General features: G+C 42.2%; 1 protein-coding gene across 1 annotated transcript in view; it reads right to left on the minus strand.

Moving 5' to 3' along the window:
* Positions 1 to 19,611, minus strand: part of LOC137934625 (uncharacterized) — a 44,010-nt gene that overhangs the window by 1,285 nt on the left and 23,114 nt on the right. Inside the window, exons 6-7 of the mRNA XM_068779071.1 lie at positions 865 to 1,053; positions 562 to 759 (exon numbers count right to left, since the gene is read on the minus strand). Of these exons, the coding sequence (XP_068635172.1) occupies positions 562 to 759; positions 865 to 1,053 (387 nt within the window). The remainder of the gene's footprint in view (positions 1 to 561; positions 760 to 864; positions 1,054 to 19,611) is intronic.

Raw genomic sequence — 19,611 nt, forward strand, 5'->3', positions numbered from 1 at the left:
GTACATCACCATCCAGAAGGTGAAATACGTGACAGAAAGTGAAATATGTGAAACAGTAGCTAAGAACAGGAAAATAAAAGAAACAACTTTGTGATCAATTTATATAAAATTGTTAAAAGAAACAATTTGTCAGCATTAAATGACTAGCAGTCAAATGAGTTTGAAACTGGAGAAGCACATAATCAACTTTCTCTTAAGCATTGTGCTCGTTAAAGAATCTAGAGGTAAAGCCACAGCATAGGATGATAGAGCTGTCCAATTCTCTTGAAGAAATTAAACTTCAGAAACGTATGTTTAAACATCAACTACACTCAACACCAACCACAGATCAACAGTACCATGTCAATAATTATCATTAATTTTCCAATCATATTTTCTGCTTTTTCTTGAAAAGCTCTAATGGACTGATCCAATTTAGTTACTCTTACTGATGATTCTTTTTCTAAAATTTTTTTTTGATGAGCTTACTGCATCTCATACGATTAGTGATATGCACATATTGAACCATATTAAATGACTAGTAGACAACAAATTACAGAGGCTAAAATGGTAGGTTTTTACCTATCAGCAGCTGCAAAGATGACTGCATCTGGCAGTTTGTACAGATTGGGTGCACTGGGATCTCTGCTTCGAAAGAGAGGTGCAACACCGTGTGAGGACAAAACTATATCAGTATCAAACTTGTGCAAATCAGAACAGCTCTGGATAGTACTCTCTGGAGCAAACACCAGTATCAAAGAGTCTCCAGAGAAAAGTAACCTACAAATGAGTATGAAAAAAAAAAAATTGCTGGTTAAAACAACAAGAAAGAACCAAAGAGAGCCTTAAGTGTCAAGAAAAAAGATAAATAAGAGCCTTTTCTACCTGGCAGATAAAGGAAGGCCATCCCTTGCAGATATAACTGGTGCAGCTAAAGCAGCAAGGCTGTCTTTTGTACCACTGGTATCAGCAAATGCCTTGCCACAAAGGATAAGAGAAGAACATTCGATATCCGCTGCTATAAATCCATTACTAGCCTCTGGTCCCAGACCGATACTCTCACCAATACTTTGACTGCAAGGCCAACAGAAAAATTATTTGCCACAATGAGAAATAAATAATTACTCAAACAATTAAGATAAAGGCAATCTTAGCTAACTCACCTCCATTATTTAGAAATAATTAAAAAAGGCCATTAGTTTCTCTTAAATTGACATAAAAAAGCACTATCATCGTTTTATATTACTGCTAATGCTCGAGGCAATTTTAAAAGGAAACTCCCATTTGACCAATAAAGATAATCTTAGTCCATTTTAGGAACAGAACTCGCTTGTGTCTTCTTTCAGAATTCCTAGAACTTGAAGCTCTCATGAAAAATAACAAAAATAAGAGGCAGAAAGAGATGAAAAATGACTATATAAAAAGCATACCAAAGGAAATCAGCGATTAACAGCACAACCCGTGGCAAATTGGAATGAGATTGGCCCCACAACAATAAGAGACTTTGTGGGCTGTTCATAAATCACCTTTGTAAGTATCCAAAAAAACTATCTATTTGATCCTTTCCCAGCTCGTGCTTGTAAAGAATTTGGAATTAACTGACAGCTGTTATTTGCACCAGGCCGCACTAGAGTGCTCCATGTAACCCACCAGATGAAGATCAAATGCAAAATTTGATGGAAGCCACAAGAGTGTATCCCATGTAAGATACTGTTAGCTAATGCTGCCAATTTCAGGATATGCAGACTCCAATCGAGGTGGTGGCCTATTAAGGCTTTATGTTGCTTTTCTCAGCTGCATCATCAAAAAAGGCTTTATAAGAGCAGATTTGCCTACCAGACCAGCTTCTTGTCTCCTCTCATTATCAAAGAAGATAAACTTTCAGGATACAGGCTTCAAACAAGGAATCTTTGACTGAGACTCAGAAGCTTCATGCTTCAAAAACCCAAGAGCAATTCTTGTGCCTGAATAGTCTTCCCCTCTGCAAGTGGGCTTATCAAGTTATCTGATCTGAGAAGACCAGACAGAACCCCACCTAAATATAAAGAACAATAATTGCCAACATACTCCTGAAATATGGCATAATACTTGCATGCCCTCATACAGCAAAAGAAACAAGGCCTGATATTCTTAGTTAGCTAGTAAGTAATAGCTGCGAAATGACAAGTCGCAGCTGATTTCCAGCAAAAACATATATAGAACTTCACCCTCATCTGCTGGTGCTAGAGTTCGAAGAAGCGGAAATTCCACAGCTAATGGGCTGGAAATGAAGGTTTGGATAGATCAACTGTTTGGTTTATTCTTTTATTTCCTTAAGGCAAGCTCTTTCTGTTCACTTATTATTGCTAAACCATATATTCTAAAGTTAAAAATAAAAATTAAAAAAGGGTCCTTCACTTTTTTATGGCTAGCAGTGATGGGAAAGTAATCATAATGAACTGTACAGAAGAAGCCAACCAGTCTTAAACAGCCTCTGCAAACTCTGTGGTGATCAAGAAGAATCAACCAACCACATCCTCCTTTACTGCCCTTTTAGCAACTCAATGTGTAGAGCCATTTCCAGCAAGTATGGCATTCACGTATGTTCTCCTAGTTCCATCTCAGAGTTATCACTCAAATGTCACACATAGCCCCTTCCCAAAAATGGCAAAACACTAAGGAAGCAACTGCAGCCACCAGTCCCATGGAGCTTATGGCTGGAAAGAAATAAAAGAATACATAATCACTCAGCTAGCTCTCCTGGGTTTGTGATTGAGAAGACAAATTCACAGCATTTATTTGGGTTTGCTCAGTTCAAGAATGCCACCCTTTCCCAGCTCAATAATAAGAAAATTCTCACAGCAAATTATCACCTTCAAGTACCAGGAGCCTCATCCTTCTTTCCCTTGGCAGGCACCTCCTGCAGGCTGGTTGAAACTTAACTTTGATGGATCATCCATTGGGAATTCTGTTAAAGTTGGTTGGGTTGGATCTATCAGGAACAGCAGTGGCTCATCTCTTCTCATCTTCTCTGACCCAGCAGGCAAGTGTGATTCAACCAAAGGTGAATCCAGAGCACTTCTCACTGCTATAAATTTATTAGCAAAGAGATTTTCAGGCTCCCTGATTATAGAGGAGGATTCAGTAAATAGCATGGATGGCCAAAAGACCTAGCCCCTCCATGGAGACTTGGCTACTTTTTTAAAATGAAATTTCAGTCCTTTTTCTCATGGCAAGTGGATTGGAGGCACATTCTAAGCTCAGCTAACAGTTTGTCAGACCAGTTAACAGGAGTATGCATACAGCTCCTTGTTGCGCTACAATTCTCTTCCTTTATAATTTAAGGGACATGCTATATCTTTTTTGAAAAAGTGCTGAATTTTATTAGAGAGTAGTGAGAATTACATCAGAGAGTGGGGGGACCATCCCAAACAATGAGAGATTAGAGGGATGTCCCGATTTTGGCTAACCTATCGACAGAAGAGTTTGCTGACCGAGGTACATGGTTCCAAGAACAGGAAATACTAGATACAACGTCAAAGATAGAGAATAAAACAAGCCAATGTCACCAAGGGGTAGAGGCTGAGTCCGAGTACCAACTAATGATGACGCAGGAATCTCTTTCAATCAGCAGATGACCGGAGAGACGATCCTTGAATGCAGTCAAACCATGTAAAAGGGAGGAGACTTCAACAGTGGTTGAGTCAGCAACACCCAACCAACTAGCATAAGAGAGGATAACCTCTCCCAAAAAGTTTCGAAAGACACCTCCAAAGCCAGCAGGCCCCAGACAGCCAATTGCACTGTCATCAAAGTTCAACTTGATACTACCAAGCGAAGGGGACTGCTTGACCATGGTAGGAGGCTTTGGGGGACCCGACATGTGCACAAGGACATGCCGGTTCATTCGAAGAGGCATGCCCGCAAGGGGGGCAAAGTCTTTTCTGAAGTGCAGCCAGCTAGAGATGAGGACCACGACAGAGTTGATGGTACTGTCCACACTGCGCTCCAGCCAAATGCACCACGGCACATGAGCAAGGCAGGCTGAAAAGAGAATTTTGCCAAGGTTTGGTACAAATGTCCCCAAGACCATGTAGATGGTCCCAATGAGATCACGCTGAAGGCCAAGCTGGAGTCCAATTATCTGAAACATAGCCATCCATATCCTGTACGAGAAACTGCAGTGAAGGAGCACATGCTAGACAGTCTCCTCGCAAGTGCTGTTGAGCAGGCAGATGATGTCCAGACTGGAGTAGCCACGCCTGTGGAGGTTGTTGGTGGAAGGGATCTGTTCCCTGATGGTAGTCCACATGAAAAACTTTATTTTGTTTGGGGCAAAGTGCTTCAAGGTGGCAGCTGCAACATGTTCGGGGGTATTGAGGTCCCATCCTCTAACATAGTCGTATGCTGAGGCAACCAAGAAAATACCATTAGCATTTGGCCTCCAGACCATTTTGTCCTGAATATGCTCCCGCAAAAACATGCGGCCAAGGGCAGATAAAAGGGAGCAGAAAGCATCAGTCTCCTCGCTCAAACCGTGTCTAAAGTGAAAGCTCCAGGAATGGTTACTCCAAGCCTCAGTCACAGTGATGTCCTGGCGGGTAGAGACCATGAATAGGGAGTTGAATTTGTCCATGAGAGGACGAGAACCACATCAATTATCACTCCAGAAAAGGAGTTTCTGACCATTTCCAGCAAAAAAAGATGTCACTGTTTTCAAATAAGGGAAGCAGAGGGTAGAGGGATTTCCAAATTGGGTACTCCAAGCCTCAGTCACAGTGATGTCCTGGCGGGTAGAGACCAAGAATAGGGAGTTGAATTTGTCCATGAGAGGACGAGAACCACATCAATTATCACTCCAGAAAAGGAGTTTCTGACCATTTCCAGCAAAAAAAGATGTCACTGTTGTCAAATAAGGGAAGCAGAGGGTAGAGGGATTTCCAAATTGGGGACAGACGACGACGTATACCTCCCTCCCTCCACCACTGCAACTTAAAGCCAACCATTTTTCACCATATGCCTTTGTGCTGAACGTTGAAATTCCAGACCCGTTTGAAGAGAAGGGCTCAGTTCATCTCATTGGTGGGGCGGATACCCAGAAAACCCCAATAGACAAGGGAGATTGATGTTCTTCCAATTAATGAGGTGATACCTGAAAACATCGTCCGATCCATGCTAGAGAAAGTGTCTCCTGATGGGGTCAATCCTCTTGCAAACAGATGACAGACAATGCATAAAGGAAAGGAAATGATTGGGTAGGCCAGCCAAGCAAGATTTTAGAAGAGTGAGCCTACCCACAGTGGATAGAAGCTTGCCTATTACAATGTGGGACCCACCATGAGGACATGGGATGCCAAGAAGAGTCCTCACCCAAGCTAGCAAGAGTTAAGAAGATAAGAAGCACAAGCTAAAATAAGTTAGAAGACTTGAAGATCAAGTGGGACCCACAAAGATACCACGAGCTGAAAGATCACGTGGGACACACAAGGATAAGGCCATGAGCTGGCCTCCTCCCTTATGACCACGTTCTTGAAGAAGAGTTACAGTTCAACTTATATTAGAACTCTATTAGATTGTGTTATCCTTTCATGATAGACTTATCTTAGAGAGTTGGAATGTAATTAGGAGATCTCTCTCTCTTTGCTTGGCGCACACCTTATTCCTCCTCTTCTTCTCTCTACCAGAGAGCATTCTTCCCCTTTGCTCCTTTTTCTTTCTCTCTACACTTGCTCGGAATACTGGAAAAGGAATCCTAAATTCAACATGGTATCAGGGCATTAAATTTAGGATCCCTACATCAAAAGGAATGCTCTAAGAAGATATGATCAACACCACTCATAGAAGGCTCCTTGTGAAGGAAGATAAAAAAGCGTTAGATAGGTTCCTTCATTATTTTTTTTATTACTTCATGTCACTGGTTTCCAGATTTAGAAGATGATTTAAAGATGAGTATGTGAATGTTTTTTATCTTATGAGATTGTGGATATGAATGCCTCTCGATCTAGAAGAAGCTATCAAAGTAGTTTTGTCGGTTTGGAATTTTTGTTAACCGAGACCAGTCCATGATCAGATTGTTGAAAAAATAATTTTTTTTTTGTGGGAACAAGATTCCCCTGATATAGAAGATTGATATTGAGTCTATTATGAGGGGTTATTTACTCAGAAAAAAAATCAGAATAATGATTGTTTAGCATTAATGCTAAATTTATCCATGAACCAAGTTGTTTGAAGAATACTACTTGGATATTTTGATCAGAATTTTTTGGAGAATTATTTTCGTTGAAGTGCCTATTATGGCTAAAGAAAATGTGAGTAGCAAAGGTGGTATACTCAGAATTACCACAATACCCTTACGAAGGGTATCAAATTTTATGAGTTGGTCCTCATCGGTGCGAATGTTTCTTATAACAAAGGACCTACTTGGTCATCTCACCAACCGTGGAACACCTATTGATCAAGAAGACATTTTTTTATAACAAATGGTTGAAAAATGATACCATTATGATTAGTTGGCTAATCAAAAGAAAATTGTGGAAAGAATGCACTCATTGTGGGAGCTATGGCCACACTATCGATACATGCTATTACAAGGAAATGAGTTACTGTGGAAAAAATGGTCACTATGGAGAAATATGTTATAATGCCAACGACAACTCAGACTTGACAAAGGCTAATCAAGCCTTGGTAGGTGATACAAAGGAGGATCAGCCCACAAAATCAACTTAAAAGAAATTTTTTACTGATGAAGAAAATGAGTTGTTTCAGAAAATGATGGGTTCTTCTCCAAGTTCCTCATTAAATACAGCTGCTTCAGGTATTCTATCTACCTCATCTTCATCCTGGATAATTGACTCGGGAGACTCCGAGCATCTTACAGGTAACAAACATTTATTACATTCTGTTTCTCCGTGTCTTTCACATAAGTTTGTAACCATAGCAAATCTGCCAAAGAAAAAAAAAATCCTCTTCTCTCCCGCATTGCTGAGCTGGACTCTTCGGAAGAACAAAGGTACTTATCTCCATCTGAATTCTCTTCAAAGGGAGTTGCAAGCACTCCTTGTTCAGGAAAGAATCAGTTGGAAACAAAGAGCCCGCTTTAAATGGTTAACAGAAGGAGATGCCAATACAAGTTTTTTCACTCCCTCGCATCGACGAGGAGGAGATCCAACAGAATTACCTCCTTATGTATCAATAATGAGGTAACGTCGGATTGGGTCCAAATTACTAATGAGCTGCTCAATTTTTTCACAGATCTATATAATAATGATGTTATTAACCGGCCCAAAGTCTAGCAGCTTCATTTCGGGCAGCTTCCCATCTCTGCCTCATCTATCCTTGAAGCCCCTTTCTCCCAAAAGGAAATTGAGAAGGCAGTCTTAGGCATGGCTCGTGATCAGGCTCCAAGACCTGATGGTTTTAATGGTGAATTCTACCACCGTGCTTGGCTGATTATCGAGGGAGATATTTATAAAATGGTTGAAGGCTTCTTCATGACTGGCATCTCCTTCCTCAGCATGGGAGCTTCTTTTATCTCTCTAATCCTCAAGAAGCGCAATGTCGAGACCCCTGGTGACTTTCGTCCTATCAGCCTGATTTCAAGTTCATACAAGATCATTGCTAGACTCCTCGCAAACAGACTCAAAATAGTTCTCCCACTTGTTATTAACCATGGCCAGAGTGCTTACTTGAAGGGCAGAAAAATCTTGGACTCGGCTATGGCAGCGCACGAGTTGTTTGATAAATTTTCTCGCTCGAAGGATCTAATCTTTATCCTTAAGCTGGATTTAGAAAACGCATTTGACCGGGTAAATTGGAGTCTACTGGATGACATTATGAGTAGGATGGACTTTGGAGATCATTGGAGATATTGGATTAGGAGTTGTCTGTCCTCCGCTTCGTACTCATCTTAAATGGAACAGTTTGTGGATGCTTCAAGGGATCTAGAGGATTGAGACAGGGTGACCCTCTTTCCCCTCTTCTTTTCAACATTGTGGCAAAATTTCTTTCTGCTATGCTAGTCTCGGCCAAAGAATGTGGATGGTTGCATCCAACCAATAGCTCCTCGGCTTTCAACATTCCGGTGCTTCAATATGCGGACAACACTTTGATTTTTGGTGCAGGGACGCTGGACAACATAAAAAAAGTAAAGGCAGTTTTGGGGCTCTTTGAAATCTGCTCAGGTCAGAAAGTCAATTGGAGGAAAACTTCTTTGATTGGATTCAATATCAACCCAAACTCTCTCTCAGAAATGGCAGAGGTGCTTGGGTGTGTCATCTCATCCACCCCTTGCACTTACCTTGGCCTCTCTCTGTTCACTGGTTGTATTTGCAAAGATCTTTGGATTCCAGTCATAAAGAAGATGGAATTACGTCTTGCATTATGGAAGGGTCGTCTGCTTAGCAAGGCTGGAAGGTTGACTCTTTTGAAATCATGCATCGCTGGCATCCCAAACTATTATCTCTCCCTCATGCCTTGCCTAGCTTCTATTTGTCAGCAGCTTGATAAAATGAATAAAAGTTTTCTTTGGAGAGGGAATAGCCCGGATTTCAAGTACCATCTGGTCAACTGGGAGGAAGTTTGCCTTCCAAAAAATTTTGGAGGTCTCGGAATTCGGCTCTCCAAAGACATGAATCAGGCTTTACTCCTTAAATGGATTTGGTGACTCAATTCATCAGCTCCAAACGTTTGGAAAAATATGGTGCTTTCAAAGCTCGGCATTTCCTCAAAATGGTGGACAAATGGGGGAAACAGAAGGAATTTATCTCCTATATGGCGGTCGCTTTATCTCTTGACTCCAACTTTCTCAGCAGCAATCCGATTTTATGTGGGAGATGCCCATCATATCAGATTTTGGGAAGATTTATGGTTGGGGGATATGCCTCTTTAGAGTACTTTTCCTAGCCTCCACAGTATTTCGAGATTGAGGAATAGTACCATTAGTGAAGTTGTTGATAATGGGGGATGGAACATTCAGCCTCGTCGTGGCTTATCTGATTCAGAAGGTCTTGAAGCCAGTCAACTGTTGGACACTTTGCAGTCAACCATAATCCAAGCTAACAAATCAAACAAGCTAATCTGGTGGCCAGATAAAAGCGGCTCCTTCTCTGTCAGCTACGCCTATCTTGTTATTCGAGGAGAGATCACTCGGGGTCCCAAGCATGCAGTGGAATTCACTTGGCGTCTTAGTGCCCCCCCAAAAATAAAATTCTTCATGTGGAGTGTTTGCCGTAATAAGATTCTCTCTGCTGACAACCTCAGAATTCGTGGCAACCGCGGAGTTGACCCCATTTGCCCTTTCTGCCATGCACATGAAGAAACTGTAAGCCACCTGCTCCTTTTGTGCCCTTTCTCTTGGGGGATTTGGACGTCGATTCTTAACAAAATTGGGCTCCAACTCGGCTTCCTTGAGGATTTGTCAGCCACCTACCGTATGCTTGCTGGAACTCCTATCCCGGTATTGGGAAACTGATGATCTCTGTTATATCCGCATTCATCCCGTGGGGTCTTTGGCTGGAGGGAAATCAACGAAGATTCAATGCCAAACCCAGCACTCAAGATAGAGTCATTGAAACCATCTCAGGCAATATTGCTACTTGGCTTCACTCAAGAAAGGCATTCTCCCCGTTCTCTGGAACATCCATCAGGGATAATTGGAGAACCTTAGCCCAGCTCCACCTCTCCTCGAAGCCTCCTATCATATGTGAATGGACCCCGCCTCTTGCTGGAGTCCTTAAGCTGAATTTCGACGGCTCTTCTCTTGGTAACCCTGGCTTAGTTGGGTTTAGTGGCGTGATCCGGGACTCTCTTGGGAACCAAATCGTCTCTTTCTCCGAGCCCCTTGGTATTGCAGACTCCACAATGGCTGAACTCCAAAGCCTCCTCAAATGGGCTTCGTGTTTTTCGTGATCATTGCTTCGGACCTGTCCTGATTGAGGGAGACTCTAAGGTGGTGATCGGTTGGTGCCAGCATGCCTCTACTCCGTGGCGTCACTGGGATGCTTTTTTTGAAGTTTTGGATATTGTAAATCTCTTGGAGTGATTCTGGTCTCTCATTCTGAGATCAGCAAATTTTGTGGCTGATGCTCTAGCCAAGCAAGGAACCTCCTTGCAATCTCTTGTTGTCAGGAGTTAGCTCCTTTTGTTTCTCTTAATAAAATTCACATTTCATAAAAAAAAATTTTGTTACCATAGCTGACGGTTCTCAAACCAAGGTTCAAGGGAAAAGATCCACTTCCGTTACACCATCACTTCCGCTCACTGATATTCTATTTGTTCCTACCTTCCCTTTGAATCTGTTATCTGTTAGTCAGTTGACAAAGTATTTTAATTGCTCTATCACCTTCTCACCACTTCGTGTGTATTTCAGGATCTTATAACGAAGCAGGTGATTGGTGGAGGCCATTAACAAGGGGGGCTATACTACCTGGATGTGCCAAAAATAAATATTGTTTCCACCAATGAAAATGAGACAAGGCTATGGCACAACTGGTTGGGTCATCCATCTTCACAATCTCTTCATTATATGTTTCCTACTCTTAAAGTCAGGTCTGAGTTTAATTGTGAAATTTATCAATTGAGTAAACATCAAAGTAGTACATACTCATCTCGTCTAGACGTCAAAAGTATTACAACGTTTTCATTAATTCATACCCATGTATGGAGACCCTTGAGCGTCTCAAATATTTCTCAAGTCAGGTATTTTATTACATTTATTGAAGACTTCACTCGTACCACTTGGTTGTTTCTATTTAAGGAGCGTTCTGAGATACCATTGATTTTTAAGTCTTTTCAAGCTATGGTACTCACTCAGTTTGGTCAGAACATAAAAATACTTCGGTCTGATAATGCCAAAGAATACATTTCCAAAGAACTTGACTCTTTTTGTCAAAAAAATGGCATTATCCATCAAACATCATGTGCCTACACTCCTCAACAAAATGGTGCAACCGAACGGAAAAATCGTCATATTCTTGAGGTAGCTCAAGGTTTATTATATGCCATGAAAGTTCCATACTCTTATAGGCCTTATGCAATCCTTATCGCATGCTTTCTTATAAATCGTCTACCATCTTCCGTTCTTAGTAATAAATCTCCTTACTCTATATTGTTGCCAAATGATGATCTGTTTTCACTACCCTTGAAAATCTTTGGGTGTCAATGTTTTGTCCATATTTCCTCCCCAAAACACAATAAACTTGATCCTAAATCTATCAAGTGTATCTTTCTAGGATACTCTCGTACACAAAACGGTTATGTTTGTTATAATCCCACTCTTTAGAGTTTACTTGTGTCCAGGGATATCACTTTTTTTGAAGACTCTCCATACTATTCTGACAATGCTCCTCCAGGTTTATCTTCAGTACCAAGTTCTCCTCGACCGGTTGTGCACCGTGCTACAAAAACTTCTCAATCCCCAGAAACACCAGCTGACACCACACCTGCTAAGTTTACGGATCCCACCGAGGTAAGTCCATCTTCTTCAATTGGTTTTGGTCCACAATATGATACTCGTCCTATTGCACAAAGAAAATAACCCAGATCATGCACCATACCCTCTACGTCTCTTCCCATATCAAATTTTGTGTCTCGTCATCGTCTGTCCCCTGCATGTTGTCAATTTCTCTCTTCTATTTCTTCCATATCTATACCACAGTCCTATCAGGAGGCTCCCAAACATCCAGAGTGGAAGGTAACAATTGATGAAGAAATGCAGACACTTTATGAAAATCAGACATGGGCTCTAGTCCCACTTCCATCAAATAAGAAACCCGTCAGTTGCAAATGGGTGTTTACTGTGAAACACCATCCGGATGGGTTTGTGGCTCGGCTAAAGGTTCGCCTCGTGGCTTAGGGTTATACACAATGTTATGGAATTGATTATGAGGAAACCTTCTCTCTAGTGGCAAAAATGAACTCAATACGTGTGTTATTATCTTTGGCAACTAACTCTTCCTGGCAGGTATATCAACTTGATGTGAAAAATGCCTTTTTGAATGGGGACATCAAAGAAAAAATTTATATGCAGCAACCACTTGTGTATGTGGTTGAGGGGGAATCAGTATGTCGACTAAAAAAATTTTTGTATGGTCTAAAACAGTCCCCTCATGCATGGTTTGAGAAATTTAGTCAAGCCCTCATACGGGCAGGATTTTACAGATGCTATGGAGATCACTCAATTTTGATTAAAAACACACCTAGAGGCAAGGTAATTCTGGCAGTATATGTTGATGATATCATTTTAACTGGTAGTGCTTGCGAGGGCATCCAAGAAACAAAAGAAAAAATAAGTGTTGAATTCAAGACAAATAATCTTGGACTACTCAAATATTTTCTGGGTATTGAAGTATTACAATCTAGACATGGGATTGTGCTATCCCAAAGGAAGTATGCCCTTGATCTATTGGAGGAGACAAGAATGCTAGGACGCAAACCAGCAGACACTCCCATGGACTAAAATACAAGATTATGTGCAGGTACTGGAGAAGATGTAGATATTGGGAAATATCAGAGACTAGTGGGAAGACTTATTTACATGTGTGTAACAAGGCCAGATATATCATATGCAGTAAATGTGGTGAGTCAATACATGCACAAACCACAATTTAGCCATTGGCAAGCACTTGAAAGGATATTACGATATCTGAAAGGAGCTCCAAGAAGAGGGCTTCTCTATAAAAATCATGGTCTCTTCAACAACGAAGGATTCTCATATGCAGACTGGGCCGGATCCTCGGATGATAGGAAATCTACTTCGGTATTTTGTACGATGGTTTGAGGGAATTTGGTTACATAGAGAAACAAGAAGCAAAATGTAGTAGCACGGTCTAATGCAGAAGCAGAATACAGAGCCATGGCACACACTGTTAGTGAACTCCTATGGATAAGATCTCTTCTCACTGAATTGGGATTCTACAAAGAAGCTCTGATGGATCTAAATTGTGATAATCAAGCAGGAATACACATTACATCGAATCCAGTCTTCCATGATAAAACAAAGCATATTGAAGTGGACTGCCATTTTATACGAGAAAAGTTCCAAGCGGGTCTTTTATCTCTAAAACATATATCATCACAAAGTCAAGTTGCAGATATTCTCACCAAGTCGATCACTCATGAGATTATGTCTACCATTTGCAACAAGCTGGACATCTACGATGTTTTCTCACCCCCAACTTGAGGGGGAGTGTTACAATGTGGGACCCACCATGGTGCATGAGCTAGTGGGACCCACCATGAGGACGTGGGATGCTAAAAAAAGGCATCACCCAAACTAGCATGAGTTAAGAAGATAAGAAGCACAAGCTGAAATGAGTTAGAAAACTTGAAGATCAAGTAGGACCTACAAAGATACAAAGAGCTGAAATCTTATCAATATGAGCTGGAAGATCACGTGGGACCCACAAGGATAAAGTCATGAGCTGGCCTCCTCCCTTATGACCACATTCTTGAAGAAGAGTTATAGTTCAACTTATATTTAAACTCTATTAGATTGTGCTATCCTTTTATGATAGACTTATCTTAGAGAGTTAGAGTTGGAATGTAATTAGGAGATTTAAAGGTTAACTGTATAAGAACTCTATCACTTCCTCTACAATAAATAGAGGTGTTGTAATTCGGAATTAATCAAGTTCTACGATTCTCTCTCTCTTTGCTTGGCGCACACCTTGTTCCTCTTCTCTTCTTCTCTCTACCCGAGAGCCTACTTCCCATTTTCTCCTTTTTCTTTCTCTCTTCCCTTGCTCGGAATATTGGAAAAGGGATCCTAAATTCAACATTGCCTTGCCAAGTAGCCAACTGCTTGTCGAACTTTCAATCAGGGGAGACCAAGGAGCACCGTTCGGCCAACTATCAAACACAAGGAGGCCGAGGTAGGTGGATGGAGTGTTGTCTAATGAACAACCCAGGAAATCAGCCATGTTCTTTAGGGTTGTCGACATCAATATGATATATGAAGAGAGTGGTTTTTCGCCAATTAATTTGTTGACCTGAAGAGAGTTCAAACAGACCAAGAAGGGCACGGAATTTCCATATTTGGTCCATAGTGCACTTACCAAAACAGATGATATCATCCACGAATTGGAGAATTGGGATATCAAAATCGGCATGCTTTGTAGTGAGAAGAATCCAACTAGAATCTTTAGCCAAGTAAACCAAGGAGAAACCGTATTCGGCCACAATGTTGAAGAGTAAAGGAGATAGTGGGTCTCCTTGTCTAATACCTCGGGATCCCTTAAAGTAACCACCAATAGTACCATTGAGAAGAACGAATAAGTGGCCAAGGATACACAACTTTTGATCCAAAAACACCATTTCTGCCCCAAACCCATTTTGCCAAGAAGAATGTCAAGGAGCTTTTGGTTAACCCGATAAAATGCCTTTTTGAAATCTAGCTTGAGAGCGAAACGGGGGAGCTTCAGTGCCTTGAAGTAGTGAAGGAGCTCATGATTGGTCATTATTGAATCCAAAATGTTATGCCTCTTGATGAAGGCGCATTGACCGTGGTGAATGATGAGGGTCAGCATGGCTTTAAGCTGATTTGCTAATAAGTGCTAGAATTTTATAGGTGCTAGTGGTGAGGGTAATTGGACAAAAGTTTGAGGGTTGCTCCACATTGGCCTTCTTTGGAATGAGGGCGATAAAAGAGGCCCCAACGCTCTAATATGTGATACTCCGATAGCAAAAGTCCTGGGCCATGGCGATGACGTCTTCACTGATGATGGGCCAGCATCGTCGATAAAACTCCCCATTATAGCCGTCTGGTTTGGGCGGCCGGTCCCAAGGGAGACCCAGTGTGGCCTTTTCAATCTCACAAATAGAGAAAGGGAGCTCAATCAGACCAGCAACTGCAGCCGGGATCATGGAGAGGTTGGTATTCTGGATGTATGGGTGGGATGGGCAGCTTTCGGTATAAAGTCGTGCAAAAAAGCTCACCAAGGCGTTGGTAATTGAGGGCCGGTCCGAAGTTACTTCGCCTTTAACACACAGAGAAGTAATTCACTTCGCCTTTAACACACAGAGAAGTAATTCGGTTGGCCCAACGCCTAGCAGAGGCTACAATGTGAAAGAATCTAGTATTAGCGTTTCCCTTTGAGAGCCATTTAAAACAGGTGCATTTTTTCCAATGAACGAGCTCGTTGTGAACAAAGGTTTGAAGTTGGTTTTGAATGGAAAAACGCCGAAAATTTTCATTGGGAGAGAGACACCTGATTTCTTCTGCAACATCTAGGACAACAACCTGATTGAGGAGAGAATTCTTCTCGGCCGAATGCATGGATCAACGCCCCAAGGACCAGGATTTGAGGTGCTGTTTAAGTAATTTCAGCTTCTGGGGGGAGGGACCATCCTCTCGGCCCATTAACTACAAGACCCATCCAGCCATTTGAGAGGGTCGGGTCAAAAGTATTGTCATTAGGCGTTATCAAACCGGAAAAGGGGGTGTCCAGCTGGATTGGCCAATGGTCTGACACAGTAAGCCCAAGAACTTTGCCTGTTGCATTATCATACATACGCGGCCAATCATCGTTTGGCAAAGAAGTGGTCTAATTTTGATAGGATAGGGGGATAACGACCGTTAGACTAGGTGAAGGATTTACAAGAGAGAGCAATCTCTTCCAATTCACAGCAGCCTATGAAATCAGCAAAATGGCGCATGGAGGTTGATATTCTGCAGGCTGGTGGGGCATTCTCCTGAAAAAAGAATGGCATTGAAGTCTCCAGCAAAGAGAAGGGGGAGTGGCTAGTGTTGGCAAACAGTGAGGAGGTCATCCCAGAAGAGCTGCCTTTCGCGGTATTTAGTGGGGCCATAAACTTCGATGAGGCTCTAGATGCTACTAGTGTTCTTGTCACAAACTTTGACCCCAATGGAGAAAGTTCCCAGAATGTTGTCAAGGACCTCGATAGCTCCTGGGTCCCATATGAGAAGGATGCCCCTAGACAGCCCAATTGCGTCAATATTTAACCAGCCAGGGTCCTAAGAAGGCCATAGATCTCTAACAGTGGCAGTGGAGAGGGAAGAAATTTTCGTTTCTTGGAGAATTGTAATATTGGCTTTGACGGAAGAGAAGGCTTCAAATGGTTGCTCGGTGCCAGGCAAAGGCAACTCCACGAGTACTCTAGGAAGCCACAATCATTTATCATGTTTCTTTTGGACTTCTAACGAGTGTTGGTCACCTAGGAGAGGGCCAAAGTAAATGACCCCCATCTCCTTGGTCAATTCCATCATCTGGTCCCAAGTTTCAGGGTCAAATTTGTGCTTCTCAGGCTGAAGTGCTTGCACGATGATATACCCCAAAATAGAAATACAGTCTCAAACAAAACAAAATAAAAGAAAGAACGACGAACCTTCCCTTCCTTGCCGAAATCACCCAAATCGACGAGAATACTCCTCGATAGATACGACTCCGGATGCGAATACGACCCACAACAAGAAACGGGAACTCCACTATCAAAATCGATGTAAAACTCGCCGGAAATAATCACCGATAACCCTGGTATTCGAGAGACCAGTACTCTCCCTGAGCTACGCTCCTCTGAATACTCAAAACAACGACCCTTCCTCTTCCTCTGTTCTCCCGCTAAATACCCTAATTAACGTAATTAAATTGGAAATTTCCCAAAATGCCCTTGACCACATTAATCACCTCTAATTATTTTCCCAAGTGCTGTTTATTCCTTCTAGAGTAAGTAACACTGATTTGGGGTCTATCATTACCCCCAACCCAAACTTTCACCTTGTCCTCAAGGTGAAAAGCAGGAAACTGTAGCCTCATGGCCTCAAAATCTTCCCAAGTGGCTTCAAACTCGGGTAGGTCCTTCCATTGCACAAAAACCTCTAACTGTTGCTGTCCATTTTTCTCCACTGTGCGTATATTCAAGATGGCAACAGGTTCAACCAACATTTCTAACTCAGCATTCAATTGTGGAGGAAGAATTGAAGAAGAATGCATATACCTTTTGCTTGACGAAGTTGGGAGACATGAAACACCGGATGCACAAAAGACTCTTGTGGAAGTTGCAGTTTGTAAGCAACTCGTCCAACTCGGGACACCACCTCAAAAGGGCCATAAAAACGGGCCGCCAACTTCTCATTGCTCCGAGTGGCCAAAGAGCATTGCCGGTAGGGCCTGAGTTTTACAAACACACGCTCCCCCACCTGAAACTCTTCATCCCTCCGTTTAAGATCAGTCGTGGACTTCACTCTCTGCTGAGCCCGCAGTAATTGTATCTTCAAATCATCAAGATACACATCCCTTTCCTCTAACGTTTGTTCGACTTCAGAAACGGTAGCTGTCCCGGACTTATAGTGCAATAAGGACGGAGGGTCACGTCCGTATAAGACTCGGAATGGAGTGGTACTCGTAGAGGAATGGAAGCTGGTATTATACCAATATTCTGCCCATGACAACCATTTCGCCCAAGTTTTTGGCCTATCAGAAGCGAAACATCGAAGATAGGTCTCCAAACACCTGTTAACCACTTCAGATTGACCATCGGGGTGAGGGTGGTAGGCGGTGCTGTGTCGCAAATCAGTCCCTTGGAGATGGAAGAGTTCCTGCCAAAAATGACTCATGAACACCTTGTCCCGATCTGAAATAATAAACTTGGGCACCCCATGCAATCTAATCACCTGTTTCACAAATACATCAGCCACGGTTTTGGCTGTAAATGGGTACCGCAACCCCAAAAAATGAGCATACTTTCTCAACCTATCCACCACCACCATAATAGTATCAACACCTTCTGACTTTGGCAACCCTTCAATAAAGTCCATGGTCAAATCCTCCCACACCATATCTGGTAAGTCAATAGGTTGTAGAAGGCCCACGGGGGACCTTGCCAAGTGTTTGTTCTTTTGACAGACCTCACAGTTTTGAACGAATTTAGTCACTTCTTTCTTCATACCCGGCCAATATAAGTCTGCAATCATGCTTCTATGTGTTTTAACCTCGCCCGAATGGCCCCCAATAGGCGTGCAGTGGTATTCCCATAATAAGGTTGGAATTAAGGAAGAAATCGCAGATAAAACCAACCTACCATTGTAAAAGAGCTGCCCATGGACAATTTGAAACCCTACTACCATTTCCCCAACTGCCACTCATGTGATAATGTTTTGTAAGAATGAGTCTGCCGCCACTTCTTGTTGTAACACATCCATATCCAGCCATTGCACCCCAGAAACTGCAGCTATATTCATCATGTCCGGTTTGTGAGAGAGTGCATCCGCCACTTTATTACTTGCCCCCGACCGATATTGAATGTCAAAGTCATAACCCATCAATTTCACCATCCAGCATTGATATTCCACACTTACGAGACGTTGTTCCAGTAAGAATTTTAAACTTTGCTGGTCAATTCGCACCAAAAACCTCCTTCCCAGGAGGTAAGGACGCCATTTCTGAATAGCCAACACAATGGCCATGAGCTCCTTCTCATAAATCGACTTCAATTGGGTTCGCTCACTCAATACTTGACTAAAAAATGCAATCGGCCATTGATCTTGCAGTAAAACAACCTCTAGCCCATATCCAGAAGCGTCGGTCTCCACAATAAACATCTTTGAAAAATCAGGTAGAGCTAAAACTAGGACCGTAGTCATGGCGTCCTTCAAACGCTCAAACGCCGCGGTAGCTTCAACCGACCACCCAAAGCGATCTTTTATTAATTGATCAGTCAAGGATCTCGCAATATCTCCATAACCCAAAACAAATTTTCTATAATATCCTATAAGACCAAGGAAACCCCTTAATCCCTTTAGTGTGGTTGGCGCGGGCCAATCAACCATAGCCTGTATCTTACTCGGATCAACTGACACCCCCTCGCTAGAAATGATATGTCCCAAGTATTCTATCTGTTCTCTTCCAAAAGAACACTTCGTAGAATTAGCATACAACAGGTGTTCTCTTAATTTCGCCAACACGGCCACTAAATGATTATAGTGAGCACTCCAACTTTGGACTATATATCAAAATATCATCGAAAAATACCAATACAAATCGACGGAGAAAAGGTTTGAATACCTCATTCATAAGGGATTGAAAAGTAGCCGGTGCATTGGTAAGCCCAAAAGGCATGACCAAGAATTCATAGTGTCCTTCATGAGTACGGAAAGTTGTCTTGTGCACATCAGCTGCTTTCATTCTGATTTGGTGATACCTCGACTTCAAGTCCAGCTTCGAAAATACTTGTGCTCCATGAAGCTCATCTAACAACTCATCGATCAATGGAATGGGAAACTTATCCGGAATAGTCTCCTTGTTAAGGGCTCGAATGTCCACACAAAATCTCCAACTTCCGTCTTTCTTCTTGACTAATAGAACGGGGCTTGAAAAAGGGCTAGTGCTAGGTTGTATGATTCCAGCAGCCAAAATTTCTCCCACCAACCTCCCTATTTCATCTTTTTGTATTTGGGGTACCGATAGGGGCAAACACTCATCGGTGAAGCTCCCTCCTTCAAAATAATGGCATGCTCCTTTTCCCTTGGTGGTGGTAACTGTTGGGGCATGGCAAAAACATCCCCAAACTTCGTCGAAACTTTCTTTACCATCGCAATCGTGTCCTCCTGCAGTTGTGACGCTGCCAATGTGGTACTGTCCAACTCCACAAGAACCCCATGTCCCTCATGCAGGATAGTTCTCATCATTGCCTTGAGTGAAA

This window comes from Aristolochia californica, unplaced genomic scaffold, assembly GCF_029961685.1.
Source record: "Aristolochia californica isolate CCGP_79_NKW_82.1479 unplaced genomic scaffold, dmAriCali1.0.hap1 SCAF_6, whole genome shotgun sequence".
NCBI classification, from domain to species: Eukaryota; Viridiplantae; Streptophyta; class Magnoliopsida; order Piperales; family Aristolochiaceae; genus Aristolochia; species Aristolochia californica.